At 33.1% G+C, this 19276-nt stretch overlaps 1 protein-coding gene across 3 annotated transcripts; it reads right to left on the reverse strand.

The window, feature by feature from the left end:
• Positions 1-344: 344 nt before the first annotated feature.
• On the reverse strand, positions 345-11307 carry LOC120336221 (somatostatin receptor type 2-like). Of its 3 annotated transcripts, none has more exons than XM_039403848.2 (11): positions 11145-11307; positions 6983-7178; positions 5490-5652; positions 5200-5381; positions 4887-5105; positions 4526-4682; positions 4081-4368; positions 3628-3740; positions 2213-2463; positions 1438-1584; positions 1212-1351 (listed from the first exon to the last, which is right to left on the reverse strand). In XM_039403848.2, the coding sequence occupies exons 2-10, from the start codon at positions 7162-7164 to the stop codon at positions 1457-1459; spliced, it is 1683 nt and encodes a 560-aa protein (XP_039259782.2). In that variant the 5' UTR covers positions 7165-7178; positions 11145-11307; the 3' UTR covers positions 1212-1351; positions 1438-1456. The 3 variants fall into 3 exon arrangements, with proteins under 3 accessions (XP_039259779.2, XP_039259782.2, XP_039259778.2); XM_039403844.2 differs by lacking the exon at positions 11145-11307 and adding an exon at positions 7746-7941; XM_039403845.2 differs by lacking the exons at positions 2213-2463; positions 11145-11307 and adding an exon at positions 7746-7938 and having other exon boundaries at positions 345-1351.
• Positions 11308-19276: the final 7969 nt, after the last annotated feature.

The raw sequence follows: 19276 nt of genomic DNA on the forward strand, positions 1-19276 counted from the left end.
TTCGTAAACCTTTCTGGATTTGAATGATAACGAAACGGAGCATGTACTTCACATTTAAATTGAACACACACTGACAGCAACATCCTTTTGTATTTCTGGAGAGTATGAACCGGATCCATTACTGAGCTATGTAGCCTACTATGTTATAGCGAGCATATCAACGACTCTAATTTTCTCTAAAACTCATTTCAATCATTATACAAAAAGCCGTTCTATAAATAATATGTGCACCATCACGAGTGGAGTTAACTTCAACACTTGCTTTGCAACACTTGTTTCTCTCATTTCAAAATTTGCGATATGAATGTGCGATAAGATCATGTTAAATATGGAACAATAACTCATAAATTTTGATATTACGTTTATTACTCATTTACACAAAAGTAAAATTTATCATTTTGATGCAATAATACAATATTTGTAAAATATGCCTATGATATGCTTTGCATACATGTAGTATATCATATTTATCAATTTTCAGTTAAATTTGAATAAAAATCAATTCATAAATCAGTTATCCTGATTATAACTACGAGCAAGCTACTCCTGAAAATTGAAAACATCAAGAATAATTTGATCCAGAAACGAAGAAAAAAAATTATTATTATGAAAATCAAATTAACAATAAAATATCAAACACATTTACATAATTTCAAACAAGTAAGACTCAGATGTCTTATGCAAAAAAAAATAAACTGAAAAATATCAAGGAAAACAATGCCATACCACCTAATACGTGTACGTTTTCACCGTGAGTTAGTCATGTCACGTCGACAACGTTAAATGCTTACTTGAAGACGGACCACGGAAACATAACACGACAGGTGGTGTGAAATAAACGACTTACAGAGCGACACCAGCTCTATAGTTTGAACAAACTAAAAGTTAGTGATATTATGCAAAATGTCTCGTTGCCTGCAACTGATAAGTAAAATGTACAATACAGAATTTTCATATCCTCAGGTGACAAATATATAGATTTGGTTATATACAAGCACAAAGTATTGTACTGTGTTATTAAAATGTGCAAGAAATTGGGGACAGACATAAATTTGGGTCATCGATGGAGATACAACGCTAATCCCACCAAAGCATGTTTGACTAAATTTGGGCATGACGGGAATTTTTGTCTTATCATCTTCAAACTTTAGAGCTTAATTCTTCGGCCTGAATACTCTTCTGATATGTGTCATAATCTGGAGGCTGGTCCAACATTGGTTTAGTTGGTTCATAATTTTGGTTCTGCTCCGTGGGTAGAGCGTTTGTAAGACGTTGCTGCTCTTCGTTGTGTTTACCGTCAGAAGAAAAGACATTAGAGGAAAACTCTGCACTAGTGGGCCCTTCGCTTTTACTGTAAGAAATAAAGTAGAATATTGGATTTAAAGTGAAAATTTTGTTTCGAGATCAAATGTACCATTTTTAAAACTTGATGCTTACCCTTTGAATAACTTGGTCATCACTGTTCCAGTTTGGCTGTGAGCGGCTCCGTTTTCATTTGTTCGTTTTGTGTGGTGGTATGAGACTGTTCCTGGTATTGAGGGGGATCGCTTTTTGATAGATTCTCTAACGGTAGCTGCGGCTGAGCTGTAATATAGAAAACAACTGAAATATCGTTTTTACAATTTAACCATAACACTAAATGGTTTGTATTTGACACGTTAAAAAAACTATCCGTGCACTCAATCTATACGTAGCAAATATTGCCGCATTAGTATTAAAGAACTGCAGCACTTTGTGCCAGTGTTTTGAAGGATGTAGCTTTTTGTATGGTATTTGGGTGCTTTGCAGATTTAATATTAAAAATTGAGTCTGGTGTTTTTATATTCAACTGGTGGGTTTTATTGTTTCAATTTTTATATTATTAGAAATAAGTATGATGTAATAAAAAATATTGAACAAACGAAACATATGTGAGAGTGCAGAAAACATGCTAGAATCAAATCATTGATTTAGAACAGAATGAGTGATCATGCAATAATAATCCAAGCCACCATTGCCTGAAAAATGACCAGAGTTTTTTACGAGAGTGACTATTTTGAAGCAATTATGAGGTTTAAAAATCACAAGCAGAAATGTCGCTGGGCTCCAGCTGTATTCTAATATTTCGTTATTTTTAGTTGGCATCAAAAATACCAAAAGCAGCATCCGACGGACAATCCACTGATGCGTAATGGGAATATGTCATGCTTTGCCCGAATTGTCTCAAACAGACCTGTTGTGGGTCCGGTGTAAACGGGATAATTTCTCAACAATTCTTCGCGAGCTTCCTTTTCCTTCTCACGTTCCCACGAGTTATATCGGTTATTCTTTGAATCGTTATTTTTGCCTTTCGTAGAAGATCTTTTGGTAGCAGATTCGCTGCGTATGTCGGCACCAGAAACGCTGCTATGTTTCCCCGCCGCCCTCGATTTCCCAGTGGCGATTGAAAGAAACATCTTGGCAGTCTTAGTTTCTCTGACTCTCCTGTCAAGTAACGCCACGCAAATGGCGAAAATTTGATATGATTTTGAGGAATTGACAGGAAACAGTCATACATAGACGAAAGTTTACAGTGCAATGACTGACAGATCATGCAAACAAATGAGATAATGGACACAACTGAACCTTGAAAGCATGCAAATCAAGCGAGCAAAGGATTGATAGACTGATAAAACAACAAGTTTTTCAAATGAATCATTTGAATTTTTCTTTTGAGTTTTATCTGTGATTTGGGTTAATGGGATGGTTGCATTTTAGATTTGAAAATTTGCAAACGTATAAATAGCAAAAATCATTTTGAAATTTTTTTTGAAGGTCAAAAAAAATATTTTAATAGGCATTTATGCTGGTTATTTTTCTTCTCACCATCAATCAGCAAAATCAACGGACATTTATGCATTTGCCTCATAGAATGAACATATGGTGTTTAGTGCAAGATTGTTTGTTACCAACTAGGAACATCGTGCTATTGTTTCTACTTTAACACAGCCGTGACATTTCTTGAAAGCACGTCATCGCACCATGCATATACCAGCATTACGTGACATACGATGACTGATATGACAAATTCAGAAATTTGCGTATGATATTCCGTATGCAACAACACAAGTGGTCTACTTTGAACTGGAAACATTTTCAACAGTTGGAAATTTACAAATTACTTTCCAATATATTGTATAGGATAACGTTAAAAGAGGTCAGATTTTTTCGTCCCCAAAGCTAAACTAGAATTTCGTAGCCAAATATTAAATAAATTCAATAGAATTTTAAAAACACAACTGTTAAGCATGATTGGAAATGTTTATGGAATCATAAACATTTCATAGTTGCTGAAAACAAATATGGGTTCTGCAATTCTTCAAAAAAGTTTCAAAAAGTCATGCATGATTTTTTACATCAATTTAAATTAATAAAATGGAAGTTTTGTCACATTCTTCTAAGCAAAAATTTAACACATTAGTTTTATTCCGTGTTTTGTAGAAAATTACTCGATTATCTGTGCAGAAATATAATAATACGTAAAAATTATTTTCAATGATTAGTAAGCAAAAAGTGAAGGTTTTTAGTATTTTCAGAGACTGTTTAAAATAATACAATACAAACATGCAAGCGTGCAAACCAAATTAATTTTGCCAAGCTGCACAATACCTCAATCTTTTTCCAAATCTTGTGCCGATAAAATTATAGAGATAAGGATTGATTGCCGAGTTAGCAAATGCAATTAGCGAGACAGCATAGAACAGATCCTGGCAGAATTTTTGCTGCAAAAAATATAACCATGTAGATTAATTTGCAAAAAAAAATCAACCTTTAGAATGTCATGATTAACATTTTCTTGGCCATGATCAAGTAATAGGTAAAATATTCTCGCCCTTAGACAAACCCTGCAGGGCCGCCCGCCAAACGCCACAATAATACAGCAACAGGTAGCACTAATATAAAGTTTTTATTCGAGTTCAAGGCATTTTTGTTTGGCGTGGTATATATAAGTCCGTCAGTATTTAATTTTAACAGTTTTTTTTAGTTTAACAGAAAATGTTAGACCGAGAAAAATGCTTGATACAGTTATATGCTTTTATAAATAGCAGGCATGTCACAAACCTTCTGGGGAATTCCTTTCATTTTTGCCAAATGAACCGAGTGGAAGGGCAGCCAGCAGATGAAAAATAAAATCACCATGCTTGCACACATTACAGTTACTCTGATTTTATTCCTGCTGTTTTTTGCCGAAGCTGCGGATCGTGTGCGCTTCCTCTTACTTCCACCAGAGAATGACCCCTTTTCTCCATTTCCGCTAGTGCTGGAGTTTGGTGCTCCACTAGTACTGCCGCTGCGAAATTTAGTCCCGTATAGTCTTCTTACAATCAGTGCATAACAGACAGTCATGATCTGTTAAAACAAAATTTTGTTTAGGTGGTAACTTTGAGCCTGTTATTTATTCGTCGCGTCCCGAAGTATGTTGTGTCAGATTCATGTTGCCTTTTTTAACGGGCGTCTTTTGTAATTGAAAGAATGATAACTGATAATTGTTTTTAACTAAACTTACCAATAGGGGTATCAAAAACATAACAACGAAGTTGAACCAAATGAAAGCTTTGAAACCATCAGCATAATCAAAATAATGACATCCAGGCTGTAGAAAGACTTGCTTTTCTTCATCTGTTTCTCCTGTAGGAGATGCGGTTGTCTCCTCAGACGCAAATCTATAATAAATAGATCCATTATAACTAGATTGAATTTAATCTATTCGAACCATCCGGTAGCTATTAACTTTTTGTATGTTTTCAGAAATAGAAAAAACTATTTATCTGAGAAACTGAGTTTTTAATTTAAAATTTTCTATGTTAGAATTTGATCACATCATATCAAAATATTTCATCAAATAGTTTTGATCAAACATAACTTACGGGTCAAAATTATTGAGATCTATCTCGCTGTAATCGAATCCAAACGCCCCGCTTCCGCTTCCAGGCCCCAATATCATGGAAGTTAAACTAAGATTTGCACAAGCTGGTCCACTCATGTCTCCAAAATGGGCTACACACGAGTCGAATCCATCTGTTCCGGGAACTTCTCCCTCATCTGCACAAGTTTTGTTGGCATCCACATACTTTGGAAATTGATATCTAAATTGGAAACATGGAGTTAGAATAAACTTTTTATAAAGATACCCATTAAACCCCTTTACATACACAACAACAACAGTCAAAAATGTCTTACTCGCATTTGCAGTTTGGCATGTGGCCTCTCGGTGTACTGTACAGCATAATGGGTATGCATATTAGGAAGCAAACTGTCCACACGGCAACTGTAATGATAGCAGCGGCAAGCGGAGTTCGGAATTTCTGCAGAAAACTTGAAAATCCATGACAGACTGCTATATATCGGTCTATGCTCATAACCTAAAAGTTAAAAAGTACAATTTATAATAACACGCTTTTACTCCTGTCATGCAGACGACTATAATAACTTAGTAAACCGAAATTGTATAGCTCTATTAAAAATCTCACCACAAGAAATGCAATGGACGAGTAGTAATTTAAGAACAATATTGTTTCCTTTGCTTTACACATCCATTCCGGAAAAATCCATGTGTTTTCAATATCTTCACTTATTCGAAACGGAATCGTCAGCAGAAAAATCGAATCAGCGATTGCAAGCTGCAACACATACCTTAAAAAAAAGGGAAAATGAAAATTACGAAAAAAGAAATTTTTAAACTAAATCATATATTGGTATAAAATGGGTAACGGACTACGTCCAAGCTACTTCGGTTATAAATATGGGTTTGTGCCTCACTAAGCGTAGCAAATTTTATCACAGAATCGCAAGAAATAAAGTTTTACCCCATTCTGGCCATGCATATTTAATAACACATTGTTTTCTCTAACGATGTCAAAAAAATAAATTGAATACGACAAAGTAAAAAAAAACGTCAAAAATCAGGATCTATTTATTAGCTTGCGTTGTGTTATTAATTTCTAAACTTTATCCTATTTGGATTTATAATTAATGCAACTACTTTCTTCTAGTGACATCGTTGTCGTTTTCACTTTCGTTTCGGAAGTGATCGTAAATAAAAGTGTCTCGCGCTCTTTGTACGACTTAGGTTTACGCTCGCTTTTATTCGCACATTTTGTGACATTTTTGACTGTATCTTATCGATGAACAAAATTTCACAAAATACATTTGGTTAGTTTCCAATTCTGCGCTACTGAAATAATACAAAGTACTAACATACAAAACAGAATTATCATTGCATGGATGAAGCACTGCATTTTTTTGCTATGTTGGTAAAAACATGGCAAAATATGGTATTGTGTTATATTTCGTTTGTTGCCATATTCAACGCTAACAGATTGCTCATCATTTTTTAAATCATGGACTGATATACAATCTTATTACTCAGATTGGGATTTAGAACAAGCATTTCATTGTGGCACATCTTATATCATTGTTTTAGTCAAAAATACCTCATACTTTGCTAACAACAGCAAACTAACAACAAAACGCTGACAATCTGCTAACAGAACGAATCATTACGTAACCTGATACGTTAACAAACAAATGCCAGCATACGTATCAACCACACCGACAGTTTTTCATTTCACAGAAATCAACGTATACGTAATGCAAAATTCGATTTCGATTTTATTGTGAACACAAAAATGTTATAACATCCCCAAAATCTCCATTTCAATTCTCACTAAGTGCTTCATGATAGAAAATAATAAATTAAAATAATTTAAAAAGAGCCTATTATTCGGGTTCGTTACAAACCCTTACATACTAATATGAATTTTACTCATTTGTATTTAAATTATATTTCTATTTTAACATACAGTCATACAACCACATGAATGCTGATGCTCAAATGCCTAATATTACAAAAATTTATAATTTGTTGGCATCTGTTTTGATATTATATAATATTATATATATATTGTCCAGCTTGAGGCTTTATAACAACTGCTTTGAATAGAGTTTTACTTGTTTCACTTACCAGTGCGTTACTGCTTTTCTGTATTCAGAGAGGACCAGGATCACAAAAATAACTAAGATGTTTCCAAGAATCCCAAAAACACAGACCAGAATACGGAAAAATGTAAGAGTAATGTTGACCTCTTTTTGATCTCCTTCGGTAGTAAACTGTAGCTCAATGCCGTTATTGTTATCGACTTCCATGTTTTTTGCAACTTCTGAAATTAAAAAAAAAATTAAGCAAATAAATACGAGTTTTTTTGTGTTTCATGATCAGCCTAACAGCTTGCCATAGCTAAGGCTCCGAATTTTTGCTTTGTTATTGCTAAGTGACGTCACAATTGATCAACAAAATTAACGTCACGTTGTTTCGAAATCGGGAAATTACAACTGAGTTGCAAGGATGGAAAATACAAAATCACAAAATGGATATAGCCTAAATAAAACATGGGCAAACAAATCTGGGCACTGGAGCTAAGCTTGAATATTCAAATGTGAATAGGTTGGTAATTCGAGGATTCTTATTCTTACTGTTGTTTACTGATGGAATGGTTAATAAAAATTGGTTTACTATGTTGCCAAAGCGCTTGAAGCAAGCAAATCGAACCGCAATCAACGTTAAAGTGGAACTTTGAATTGTATGGCTTGCGTAAAATAAAATATCGGATAATTTTCTAATATTCAGATATATCCATCAGATAAACCCCAGTTATGAGAATATACTCCTAAATTTCATGCAAGTTCTGATAATGTCCATGACACTTATATTGCTTATCCATTCTTACCTTCCACTAGGTCATCTAAATCATATGAAATGCTGTTCATGATGATGTTTCAGTATATAAGCAATAAATTTTTTTCTCCAGTTCGTTTTTCAAGAAAATTTTTGAAACAAAAATTTCCACAATTTCGTTTATAGAAACCGAAAAATATTTAAATCATTAAGTATTTGATAGTCTAAATTGATTTGTAAATCATTTATTACATTTGAAAATATCTTAAAATGCAATAATGATTTTCATGAAAGTATTTAATAAAACAGTCGTGACACGTTTTAATTAAACATGAATATGAGTTGCATCACAATGAAGCAAGGTCAAAGATCGCATATGAGAAATTATCGTTAGCGGATTCCAAACTTCTTGACGTCAATGTCACCACTGGAATATTGCATGAATTTCACCTTAAACGAAACAAGAATATCATGCAATACAACGCCAAATTTTGGATCAAGATAAGTTGTACATTGTCTGAACTGGCTTGCAAATCTAGCGCTTCCTATCTGCATTTAACAGCACTAGCGACACTGCTACCACAAAATTGGGCTTTTTACTTGGAAATTAAATTGTATATTATATTATGCGCAGGTATTCTACTTTTATATTTATTGATTAGAAAATAGAACCTTTTGAATTGGATGACGTTATAGAGTTATTAATATACACTTATAAATGAAATTTTCATTTTAAAATCAGCTTCCAAGAAAGCATCCAAGTATGAGCACTGTTGGACATTTGATTCAGATATTTTTTAAGAAGTCCACCAACACTGTTTTGTTTGGTTCGACCAGAAAGTGTCATTAATGCCTAAGCTCTAGTATACAAAGTCAGCGAACGGAACTGAATTTCGGAAATATACGGGACTTTACTGAATTTGTCATAACTCTCGTGCGAATAAATAGGCATCGTTAACAAAGAATCATATCCCAGTGAAATGGTTTTAAAGTTTTATATTTATAGATTGATAAAGTTTCCGCTTATGTTCGTTTTGCCATTGATTGTAATAATTATTTGTGGATACTATGAACTCTAGTCTGTTTTTCGCCGAATATAATTGTGCTAAACTATAAATAAAAAATATATAAGTCGCGCGGGCGTATACTTTCTGTGATAGAATTCAATGAAAACAATTTTAAAAGGAACGTTGATTTTGATTGCATCACCGTTCCAAAATGTTAATATTAACGTTAGTGGTAATATCTTGTTCCAATTGCCTAATAATTATGATAAATTGTCCGGTACAAATTTACTATAAACACGATTTTGGCGTCCTTCAAAAGCTGACAAAGTATGTGGTATGTAAGCGTATCAGTCGTTTCATTTTTGTAAGTGTTGTTTTGTAATATGTTGCCACTATCAAAATTGCAGAAGCAAATAGTTATGCATTGATTAAATGTAACCAGATAATTTACAGTTGTTAAAAAAAGGTTGCTTGAAATATTTTTCTCCTTATTATCGTTAGGAATCCTTGCAACGCGTCGATGCGTTAACAAAATCCCGAACGAAAATAACAAGCAATAATCCTGTTTTTATCGCTGTTTCAATGTGTATCACGCGACAAAAAACATTTCCTTGAACAGAATCAATTTACCACGAATCAAAAGTCGTGAGTTATTTAACACTGGCCCGAGTATAACCGAAAACTGAAAGATGAACGAATGTATCGCAAGCTAAACTAGTTGACGGACGGACGGGAAGCGCTGAATGTTATATTACATCCTGCTATAGTAGAGAGGATTATGATTAAATCACAAAACAACGTGCCGCCACCTTTTGTTTATTTTGTTACTATCAGCTAACGCAATGTCAAACTTAACCGCAAAAACTGTATAGTAACGTAATCCCTTCATACAAAGCGAAAATAATTCAATATTTCAATTGAGTTAGATATCAGGTGCTACATTTAAAGTCATGCCCTAGCCCACTTCAGCGTAGAAATGAACTTGCAAGCAACTATATCTATATACATAACAATACAATTTCACATAAAACAACACGAATTTTAATTCCATCACCAGTACAATTGCACGACGGAAAAATGATACTGTTGAATACTATAATAACCATAACGATTGGATACCAGCCGTCACAGTTTAGGTGGCGACATTCTTCGCAGTAAATTCATTGAATTTAGAGAATTGGATAACAATTCTGCGACTACTGGTTTCGACTAAACGCTCTGCAAAGTTTGATTTCGGCCCCTACTACTTAAATTTATAAAACTACGAAAATAAATTGACTTTCCATTCAACAGCCTTTCACCGTCTGAAATGACCCCAAATCACTTACGAGACATAGCTAAGGCGTAACTGACTTGTTCGGTTCGTCACTGAGACATCTCAGTATTCACATATCATTCTTAACACGCTCATGATTACTCTAATTAATTACGCATCATCATTTCTCTTTTAAACGACCCTGCAAAAACATCCACAGTATCCTGCTATTTATTTAACGCGCTTCATTTTGCAGGGGCTTCATGTTTACAGAATTCTACTTATGTCGCAAAGGGTGATTGCTTCCGACTTTCTCTAGTTTCACGTATAAGCGATAGCGGAGCAGTCTTATAAGCTGAAGATTCATTAATGATGCTTTGTGTTTCGAAAATAAGTCATCTCATGCCTACTTCGTTAACGTCTCATTAGCGCAGATCGTTATGTGATTCTGTTATTACCACTGGTCTTCTCGATAAATCATGTTCGCTTTATAGTCTTCGTCAAAAGCAGAGTATAAACTTCATTTCTCGAAACATCATTAATTTTTTTTTTTTCTATTTTAGGTATATCTCGCCAAAGCAGACGACATTTGATTTCTCGAAAATTACTGAGTAAGTAATCCGTAGCTAATGTTGACGGAGTCAAAAAAATATAAATCAATCATCGAAAAATCTGTTATTTGTGAAAACCCGTGTATTAATCGCGCCAGTACTCTATTGTTCAAATGCGCCTGCGGGAAAAGCTACTCCCTGCGGGTTTCATTCCCGGTATTTTTTGGGCATATGTGAAGACATGCTTCAGTTCAGAATTCCAAGTCGGATGCAATTTTAGCCCAGTCTTTGAGTTAAGCAAAATAACATGCAATTCAAGATATCATTTCAAAACATTGTTTTTATGAAACAGTAAAAGACTAATATAATGTAGATAATGTAGATATGTATAAATGGTTAGATTATTTCATTTTTTTCTTTTGCAATTCATTTGGCAACATGACAACAACAAACACAACAAGAACTTATTCCAAAATTGTTTTTCACAAGAAAGTCAGAATTTCCGAAATCAACTTCGTGATTTTGTTCCCATTCGAGTTCAAACTGACGTATATATTATGATTGTCAACAAGCGTAATCGATGATCACATGCGGGCATATGCATTGATAAATGATAAGGAAAATAAATAAAAACGCACCGTTCTTATTTCAGATGTGCTTGATGTTTTTCCTTGAGGATGAAGATTTCTTTCTTTGCTATCTGAATATTCATCAGAGTCAATTTCGTCAGATTGAATAAAATTAGTTGTTAGCAGTTAGCACTACTTTAACCGAAAGCTTAGCTGAAGAAAGTAAACATAAAATAGCATTTATTATATTGATTAACTAAAATATAGTTTATACCTTTGTGTTTATTAGGTCTGAATCACCAAACTAATCGGTCATAGAAATTTAAAAATTGCTAATATTTATGAAGAGGCAAAATAAACCTTAATGGGTTAATAAAGCAAAAAAGGTGGTCATGTTTATTTAAGTTTGAATCTGGTAATAAATATCATTTTGATATCAATACAATCCTATTTTAACACAACATGCTACCTATTGCATTAATAAGAATATTAGCGATAAAAGTTCCAAAACGAAGAGGGAAAAAGAACTATATAATAAAGCAAATAAAGAATAGAAAAAATTAAACTACTTTTTACATTTTCTTCCATTGTCAATTCCTCTCGATATATAATTATCTGGCCTAAACAGCTATTTTAAACAGCCTTCTATAAATGTGTAGCTTTTTCTGATAAACATGGAGCGCCGTCTCGATTTTGTTGTTTCCAATTGATTTTAAAAATTAGTTCTGAAACACTTTTAACTCATTTTTTTATGCACTACACCTGATAATTTGGTATCGTAAAATAATGAAACGAGAGAAAAATTGAAACCGGAAAACTGCAGCATGTTTGACATCTCTCGTTTTAGTGAAAAAGAAACCAAAATATTCATCATTTCGTTCACGCACACCTGCATACGTCATCTTTTACAAGAAAACTTAAGTTTCTCCGTCAATCGTTTAATGTAGATCTGAGCTATTTCAGATTCATCTTCTATCATGTATTTTGACGATATTGTTTAATCGGATACAAAAACGTACAAGTGTTGTACAGGTGCGCTTCGTTAATAGTTCGTGTCCTGATATACAGACATACATGTTACTAAGCCTGACTTGACCTCAGGATTTCAGTTTGCAGATGAAACATCACACTAAAGCTGCTGAGATTCCTCTGCCGGAAACGCAAAGACGCTAAGTCTGTTATTCCATGATTTAAAATAGGTCGAACATAAGGTGGATACAAACATATTTATCACTCACATAGAATTACACAGTATTAATATATAATTTAGGACACGTATGTAACGCAGCATCACAATATTGAACATACGCATAATACATATGTATATATATATAATAGCATTCTGGTTACCTCGAATTTTATACTCTTTCTCCTTCGCATTAATTATAAAAAGGATCGAATTATGAAAGGATAGTAAAACTATATATATATTGCGGTCGCGCGCCTTTTATAAGATGAATTGCAGCTTAGAATAACCACATATAAAAGAAAGGGATTCGATTCATTTACGTTTAGCAAATCCTTTTAAAAACGTTAACCGCAATTGACAATTTAATTAATGATGAAAATGGTAAACTGCCAACTTTAAAATAAATCGTTTTTGACTCAGTCCGTATGTTGTCTATCTGACTTTTCATACTTATAACATATGTGTCCAGTTTTTGAATGGTGCAAAGATGTAGCATCTATGAATAACGAACTAAGTCAGAAACAAATTTCTACAGTCTTTAAAATATTGTCTCGCCTCTGTTTCTGGTACTCTGAAATATTTTTATATTTAAGCGCTTTTTCTATGCAATGCAGTGTTTTCAAATACTGCGCTACTTCAATACGCTAATCCAGCTCGCGTGCTGAATCTGGTTAAAATAATCTCAAGAATGAATATCTATATTATATAAGCCCCGAAAGTAGTTTCTGGTCTAAAACGCTCTTATCGTGATGATTATTTCTATTTTTTCTATTCTATTATTTCTATCTATTCTACTCCATTTTGAAGCATTGTGATTCACAAAGCCTATTCCGAGTTGGTATTGCAAAAGCTCATTCATTTCTTTCAATATTTAGGCAAAAAAAATATTCAGACCTTGCTTATCTAGAAGTTAAAAGGACTGTCACAAATACGTTTGTGATATATTACAGTTTCATTTGAATTAAAAATGGTCGTTTATTAATTTGAATAATTCGTCAAACAAAAGCGACTTTAATTTTGCAAGATTTCTAACTTTTACATATTTCAATTCATTAGCAGTGAAAATATAAAAATATATTAAAAAATACGTCAGAACAGCGACCTATATACTACAACCTAAATAATATATGCAACGTTTTTAGTTCAGCACATTTATTATCGCCTGTCATGTAGATGAATAACATCATTAAATCAACCCCAGTTTCCTGTTTTAGGCATTAATGACCTGCAGGTAGCTGAATGATGAAAACTTAAGGAAGTTTCACATTTAAATAACAATGGGGTGGGGGAAATTGTGTAATATAAACGTGTTGTTACGTCCGATGATATGCATTTTATAAAGAGCATGTATACAGATAAATTTCAACAATTCAGGTGAAAAGTTTGAATGAAGTCATCAAGTTTTCCCAATCCCTTGAAACAAAAGAATATTATAGTCTGTAAAACGTAATAATAGTTTGTAGCGTACATGTAGATTTGGACAATAGGGTGGAAAAAAGTTTGAATAAGTCATTCGATTTTTCCAGTCTCTTGAAACAAATAATAATATAGATTGTAAAAGGCAATAGTTTGTAACGTACGTGTGAATTGGGGTGAGAACGTCTGGACGTGATGAAACTTTCGTGCAGGATGTTACAAAGAGAAGTGATGAGTGTCGTACCAGTCCAAGTTTCGAAAAGTATCTTTAAAATGATTCTAGCGTGATACATGTCATTTGCATCATTTGTCTGCGATCATATATTAAAGACCGTTGAACAGGATACGAAACTGGAAAATATTGCCCCAATGGCGCCATTTTAAGTACTCGGTTGCCAGACTTAAATATGGATGTCGGCCTACAATAAAATCAATAGCTATATGACTTATTTGGCATGAAATATGAGGTTGTGTGATTGTGATTTGCAAGAAACTCTTTTACGTTTAGACCAGCTATCATTTTTTATCGATTTCCACTGAGTAAAATCATATATGGAACAAATACTTTTCTTTGCAAACGATCTGTTTCTATTGTGATGAAAACCTGAATTACGTGCAATACTCCCAGAATAACACAACACTAGATCCACGTGATCCTAAAATCCAATTTTATTAGTATCAAAATTAAAAAAACAACAACAGAAGTGTCTGAATTTGGCTAAATTTCCTTATAACATTCCGTGTTCTCAGTCAGATTAAGCTACACTACTTTTTCTCTCCTCGGTGACTTGCAAAGTCATTACAACGCAAATTTTGAACTGGAAATCCGTATCAAAAGAGCTACGACAACAAGGATCCTATCCACCAATACCTACTTTTAAATTAGACGCAATATCGAATTAGTAGATTATCTGTAATGTTTTATCATGATTCTCGGATTAGCATTACCTAAAAGATGCTTTTTTTAGAGAAATCTTGAACTTTTGTGATTTTTGTACAATCGATATTTTAGAACAATTGCCCGCCACAAAACATTTGACATATATTTAGGCATAATAAGTTTTAGGAGGCATCTCTCTTTCCAAAGTTTTTCCCACTATTATGAAGATGATATACCAATGTCGTATTTAACGATCTTGCTATATTTAAGTGTCATTCATTGTACTACGCTAACCTTACTGAAGTGTCAACAGTGTACGTGTGTTCGGTCTACCTAATTTACATTTTGAAGCTTGTCTGAACATTGACAGCTATCCAACTTTGTTGCACGACTTTTTTACACCTGTTTTTGGAGACGTAAAAAATAAATAGATGAAAGAAAATTGGAACCGGAAAACTGAGACATGTCTGACATATCTCAGTTCGACGCAAATGAAACAGCAAATTTTATCAATTCGTTCCTACACATTTTAAAACATGGAATTTCACCAAATAATCTCCACCGTTAGATGTATAATTTATGACGCGGTGTAGAAGAATGTCCACTTGAAGGTCAGTACCAGTAACAACGAAAAATGTTTTTGCTACGATCTCTGCTTAATATGCCTACTGTCAACTCTAATAATCTGATATAATAGTAGTATAAAATATAGAAAATTCAATTTTTATCTAATTTTGTCTAATTAAATTTAACCCAAAGCTGCGAATCAAGTAGTCTTTTTCAAGGTTTTCGTGTAAAAATACTCCTCTCGTCCTTTAATTAAAGCAAGAAATGAAAATTATTGATGCTTCCTTGTCAGAAATGTATGTCATTTACGATTCAAATCAGTCTACACATAAATGCTTTCAAAATATAGATCAAGCTGTCTAAAATTATTGTTTTAAACGTAATTTATAGATAAATTAAACTTTTGTACTATTCCTGTCTTCCGGCATTTCGTTTGTCCTTTGAATATGAGTGATAAATTGGTTTCGAAATTATATAGTTTATTTTATTCACATCAACAAGATGAATTTTGCATAACAGTATTCAACATTATTTTGAAGTAATCAATGAAGAATAGTTTAATTCTATTTGCAATAAAAAAAATTGTTTACGTCAAACCTCAATTAGTCAAACAATAAGTTTATTAATAATCCCAAAATTACTTCAAAAATATTTTAGGGAATTTGGTTTTGCTTCTTGAATATCATAATATCGTGACTATTGATTATTACATAATATCCGGTTATAATTGTGGATATAAGCTTTGGTTATGTTTAGATTCTCTTTGGAATTGTCATCGAGAAGTTATAGATGGGCCGAACATACGATAACCATGTGGTTGGCGTAACATTTGTGAAGCATTGGAATAAATTAAACGTGATTATATGCTTAATAAGCAAGCCAAATTTCTTCGTCTATTTGAAACAATTACATATACGTCGGGTTTATTCGCAAACAATGCACCACATTGTGAATTGACTCATCGTACATATGCATATGGAGTATACTTCCAACTTTCCAATACTTGAGCCCGTACCCAGCAAATAAATGTATATCCTCATATGGAACACTACATTGTATCAAGCTTGCCAAACTTTCACGCCAAATGATGTTCATTTAACAAGGCAATATGTTTCAATCTTTGGACCAAGTCCTCATAACGTTATTTATATAATATATTTCATTAACAGCACCAATGACGATACTATGTTTTCGCCATCGTTCGAGATACTTGCACGAACAGTTAGATGAGGAAACCCGTGTAATAGTAATAATATATAATATTGAAACATTTCACCATCACATTGCTAAAATCTGGGATATTTCACTTGTTGTCATGTGGAATTGTATGTGATTTGGTCTCCCATAGACTTGAAACGTAGTTTATATGTAAGAGAACCAAACAAAGCCCGTTTTCTAGGAGTCGCCATATTGTTAGACACCAAGTGGACTTATATATTGTTTTTTTATTGTTATGTTGTTGTTGTTGCTATTGTTGTTGTCAAAGAAAAATCGGTTTTCTCTTCAACTACTGAGCCAAATGCTTTGAAATTTTCAGTGCCGGTTAAAGATGGTTGTTGTCGCTAGAAGACTATTACTATTTTGATTTTATTCCTGTGGTCTCTATGAGATTCGTTTTCCAATTTATGGTTTTGTGTGGAGACGTTATTGAAATTACCGCAATCGAATTCCAGCAATTTGGTGGTCAGCAAATTTGGGAATTTTTGAAAAGGAAGACTATCGGTATACTGTAAACGATTTGATATTACTTTGTTTTGGCCTTCGCGTGCGTATATATGAGCACTGCTCGTTGTTTATCTGAAAGAACATTATGAATCTTTGCGGTTTCTATTTTTTTCATTATAGCTTAAACTTATGGCGACGATAAAAACTTCATATTGCATATATTTCTCGATTTAGAAAGTTGAACCTACTTTGCTTCACTTTCATTTTGTGTTGGATTCCACATTTGATCCGTTGTCACTTGATGAATATACATAATGCCAATTCGATGATATACTCGATATTTGATGATTCTTATCAGTACTGTATAAAAAGTGCTCTATACGGTATTTGTCACACGATCTTTTCGACAATAGATCGGTTAAAATTGCATAATATGTAAGTAATTATACTCAGAAAATTATGAAATAGAAATAATTCAAAGGTAATACAAAATTACAAGTGGTTCTCTGATGCAGAAAACTTGTTCAATTTAAACCCACCTAAATCAATACAACTTTGACATAGGATTAGGTTATGATTAATGGAAGAAAGAAGAAGGCAAAATCGTGAAACGATTATGCAGGATGTTACAAAGCATTTTGCTGAGTGGCGTCAATTAGTATAAGTTCCGGCGATTATTATTTACTCACTCCATGTTATAAGTCATTTGCGTCATTGGTGAGTGCAAACACTAAATATGTCATAATGTAAAACGGAATTGAAATACTTGGTACATCCCTATATTAGGGAATCAGTTTTCATACGGATATGACGAAGACTTGTGTATAGGGTTTTAAACGTGTAATGATTTTTCCCACGAGTTCGTCTAAGATGATTCGGTTCAAAGTGAAGTTTGCTTCTTTCTTATAGTTATCAAACTGATAATATCCACGTTCGGTCATATATTCAAACCCATATATCTAGCAATACGGCAACAATAATTATAAGACATTGTTGAAGGTAATTTGAAATCTAATTCGCAATCTATCAAAATTGTTGTCATTAGGTTTATAATATGAAATAGTTATACATGTTATTTTGCCTCACAACAGCGGTCAGAAACGCACCCACGCGAAATATTCATTGCGTTTTTTATATTAGCAATACTTCAAATAGGACAAAGAATTCTGGACTGGGTTGATATTTTTCCGTAGATCAAAAATGAAAACAAATTCTATTAATCAGTATTACTCGTTATGATATTTAATGAATATTTTTCTGTATCAGTTGCAAATACAGCTTTTTTTTGTCATTTTATATTTTTCATATGGGAAATAATGAAGAAAAACTGAAGCACTGAACCAAGAACAACCCCCCCCCCTTAACCAGCTTGTATGAATAAAATAGTAACAAACATTTTAAATGTGGTTCGCAAGTGTTCATGTCCTTTATCCAGCTTCGGAATGGCATCGATTCGTGGGAAATGTGTCACAAGCGCAGACCATATTTGCTAATTCTTTCTGTTCCAATGTTGTTACCAACTTTTTCTTATTTTCCCTTTGATCGAATTTTTATTCTCACTTGTTTTACTATCCGGAATTAATTGATTCGCGTAGAATTATGAAATTTCTCTAAATATTCGAAACTCAATAATTACATTAAGTGAGTCTGTTTATTTGAATAATTTTTTGAATGCATAGAATACTTAGTAATGTCACATCTGGCATAATTTATTTTCATTTTACATGTTTCATTCTATAGTTTTGATGTAGCCAATATGTAAATCTAAATGCAAAAGACGACTTATGTAATACTCCGTTAAGCTGCTTGTGCACCAGCTGTCTCTTGTATCCTAAATTTTGAATTGTATGAAAGGTTCTGATTATACTTGAACGAAGCAATATACTGATTGTAAAGCTAGTTTTATCTGTTTCTGTGTCGAGTGGATTACATTAGCTATAGACAGAGAAATAGTCATGGTCTAAAAGGTATAAGTATTCAGATTTATCAACCAATTACGTTCTTCACGTTTCATAATTAGGTCGATCTTATTGTCAGATAATCCAAAGTACTAATGTTGGAGAGATACATTTTGATTCATCAACACGCTTATGAAGATCATATCATCCTTTTCTACTTGAAGTCCGTCTCAAATGTGCAAGTCTACAATTCACACCACAACGAGTATACCACTGCGATGCTGGGTATAAAAGCTTGCTAGGTTACTATCTTTATTTTTAGAAAATTACATAATATGCACATCTACAAAAACTGTTTGTCAAATTTGAAATATATATATTAGTCATATTGAAATAAACTTAATATGATATAATAATTGTGTTTCAAATATTAATCATACATATAAAGCAAAGTTAACACAAATAACACTCTAAAACCCCAGTGGAAATGTAAAAACATATCGAACTTATCTCAAATTGTTCATTGTGGACAAGTTGACATATAGCTGGCATAATTCATATTTTAGTATCCAAAGTTGAAGAGCGT

This window comes from Styela clava, chromosome 2 (assembly GCF_964204865.1).
Source record: "Styela clava chromosome 2, kaStyClav1.hap1.2, whole genome shotgun sequence".
In the NCBI taxonomy this organism is placed as follows: domain Eukaryota; kingdom Metazoa; phylum Chordata; class Ascidiacea; order Stolidobranchia; family Styelidae; genus Styela; species Styela clava.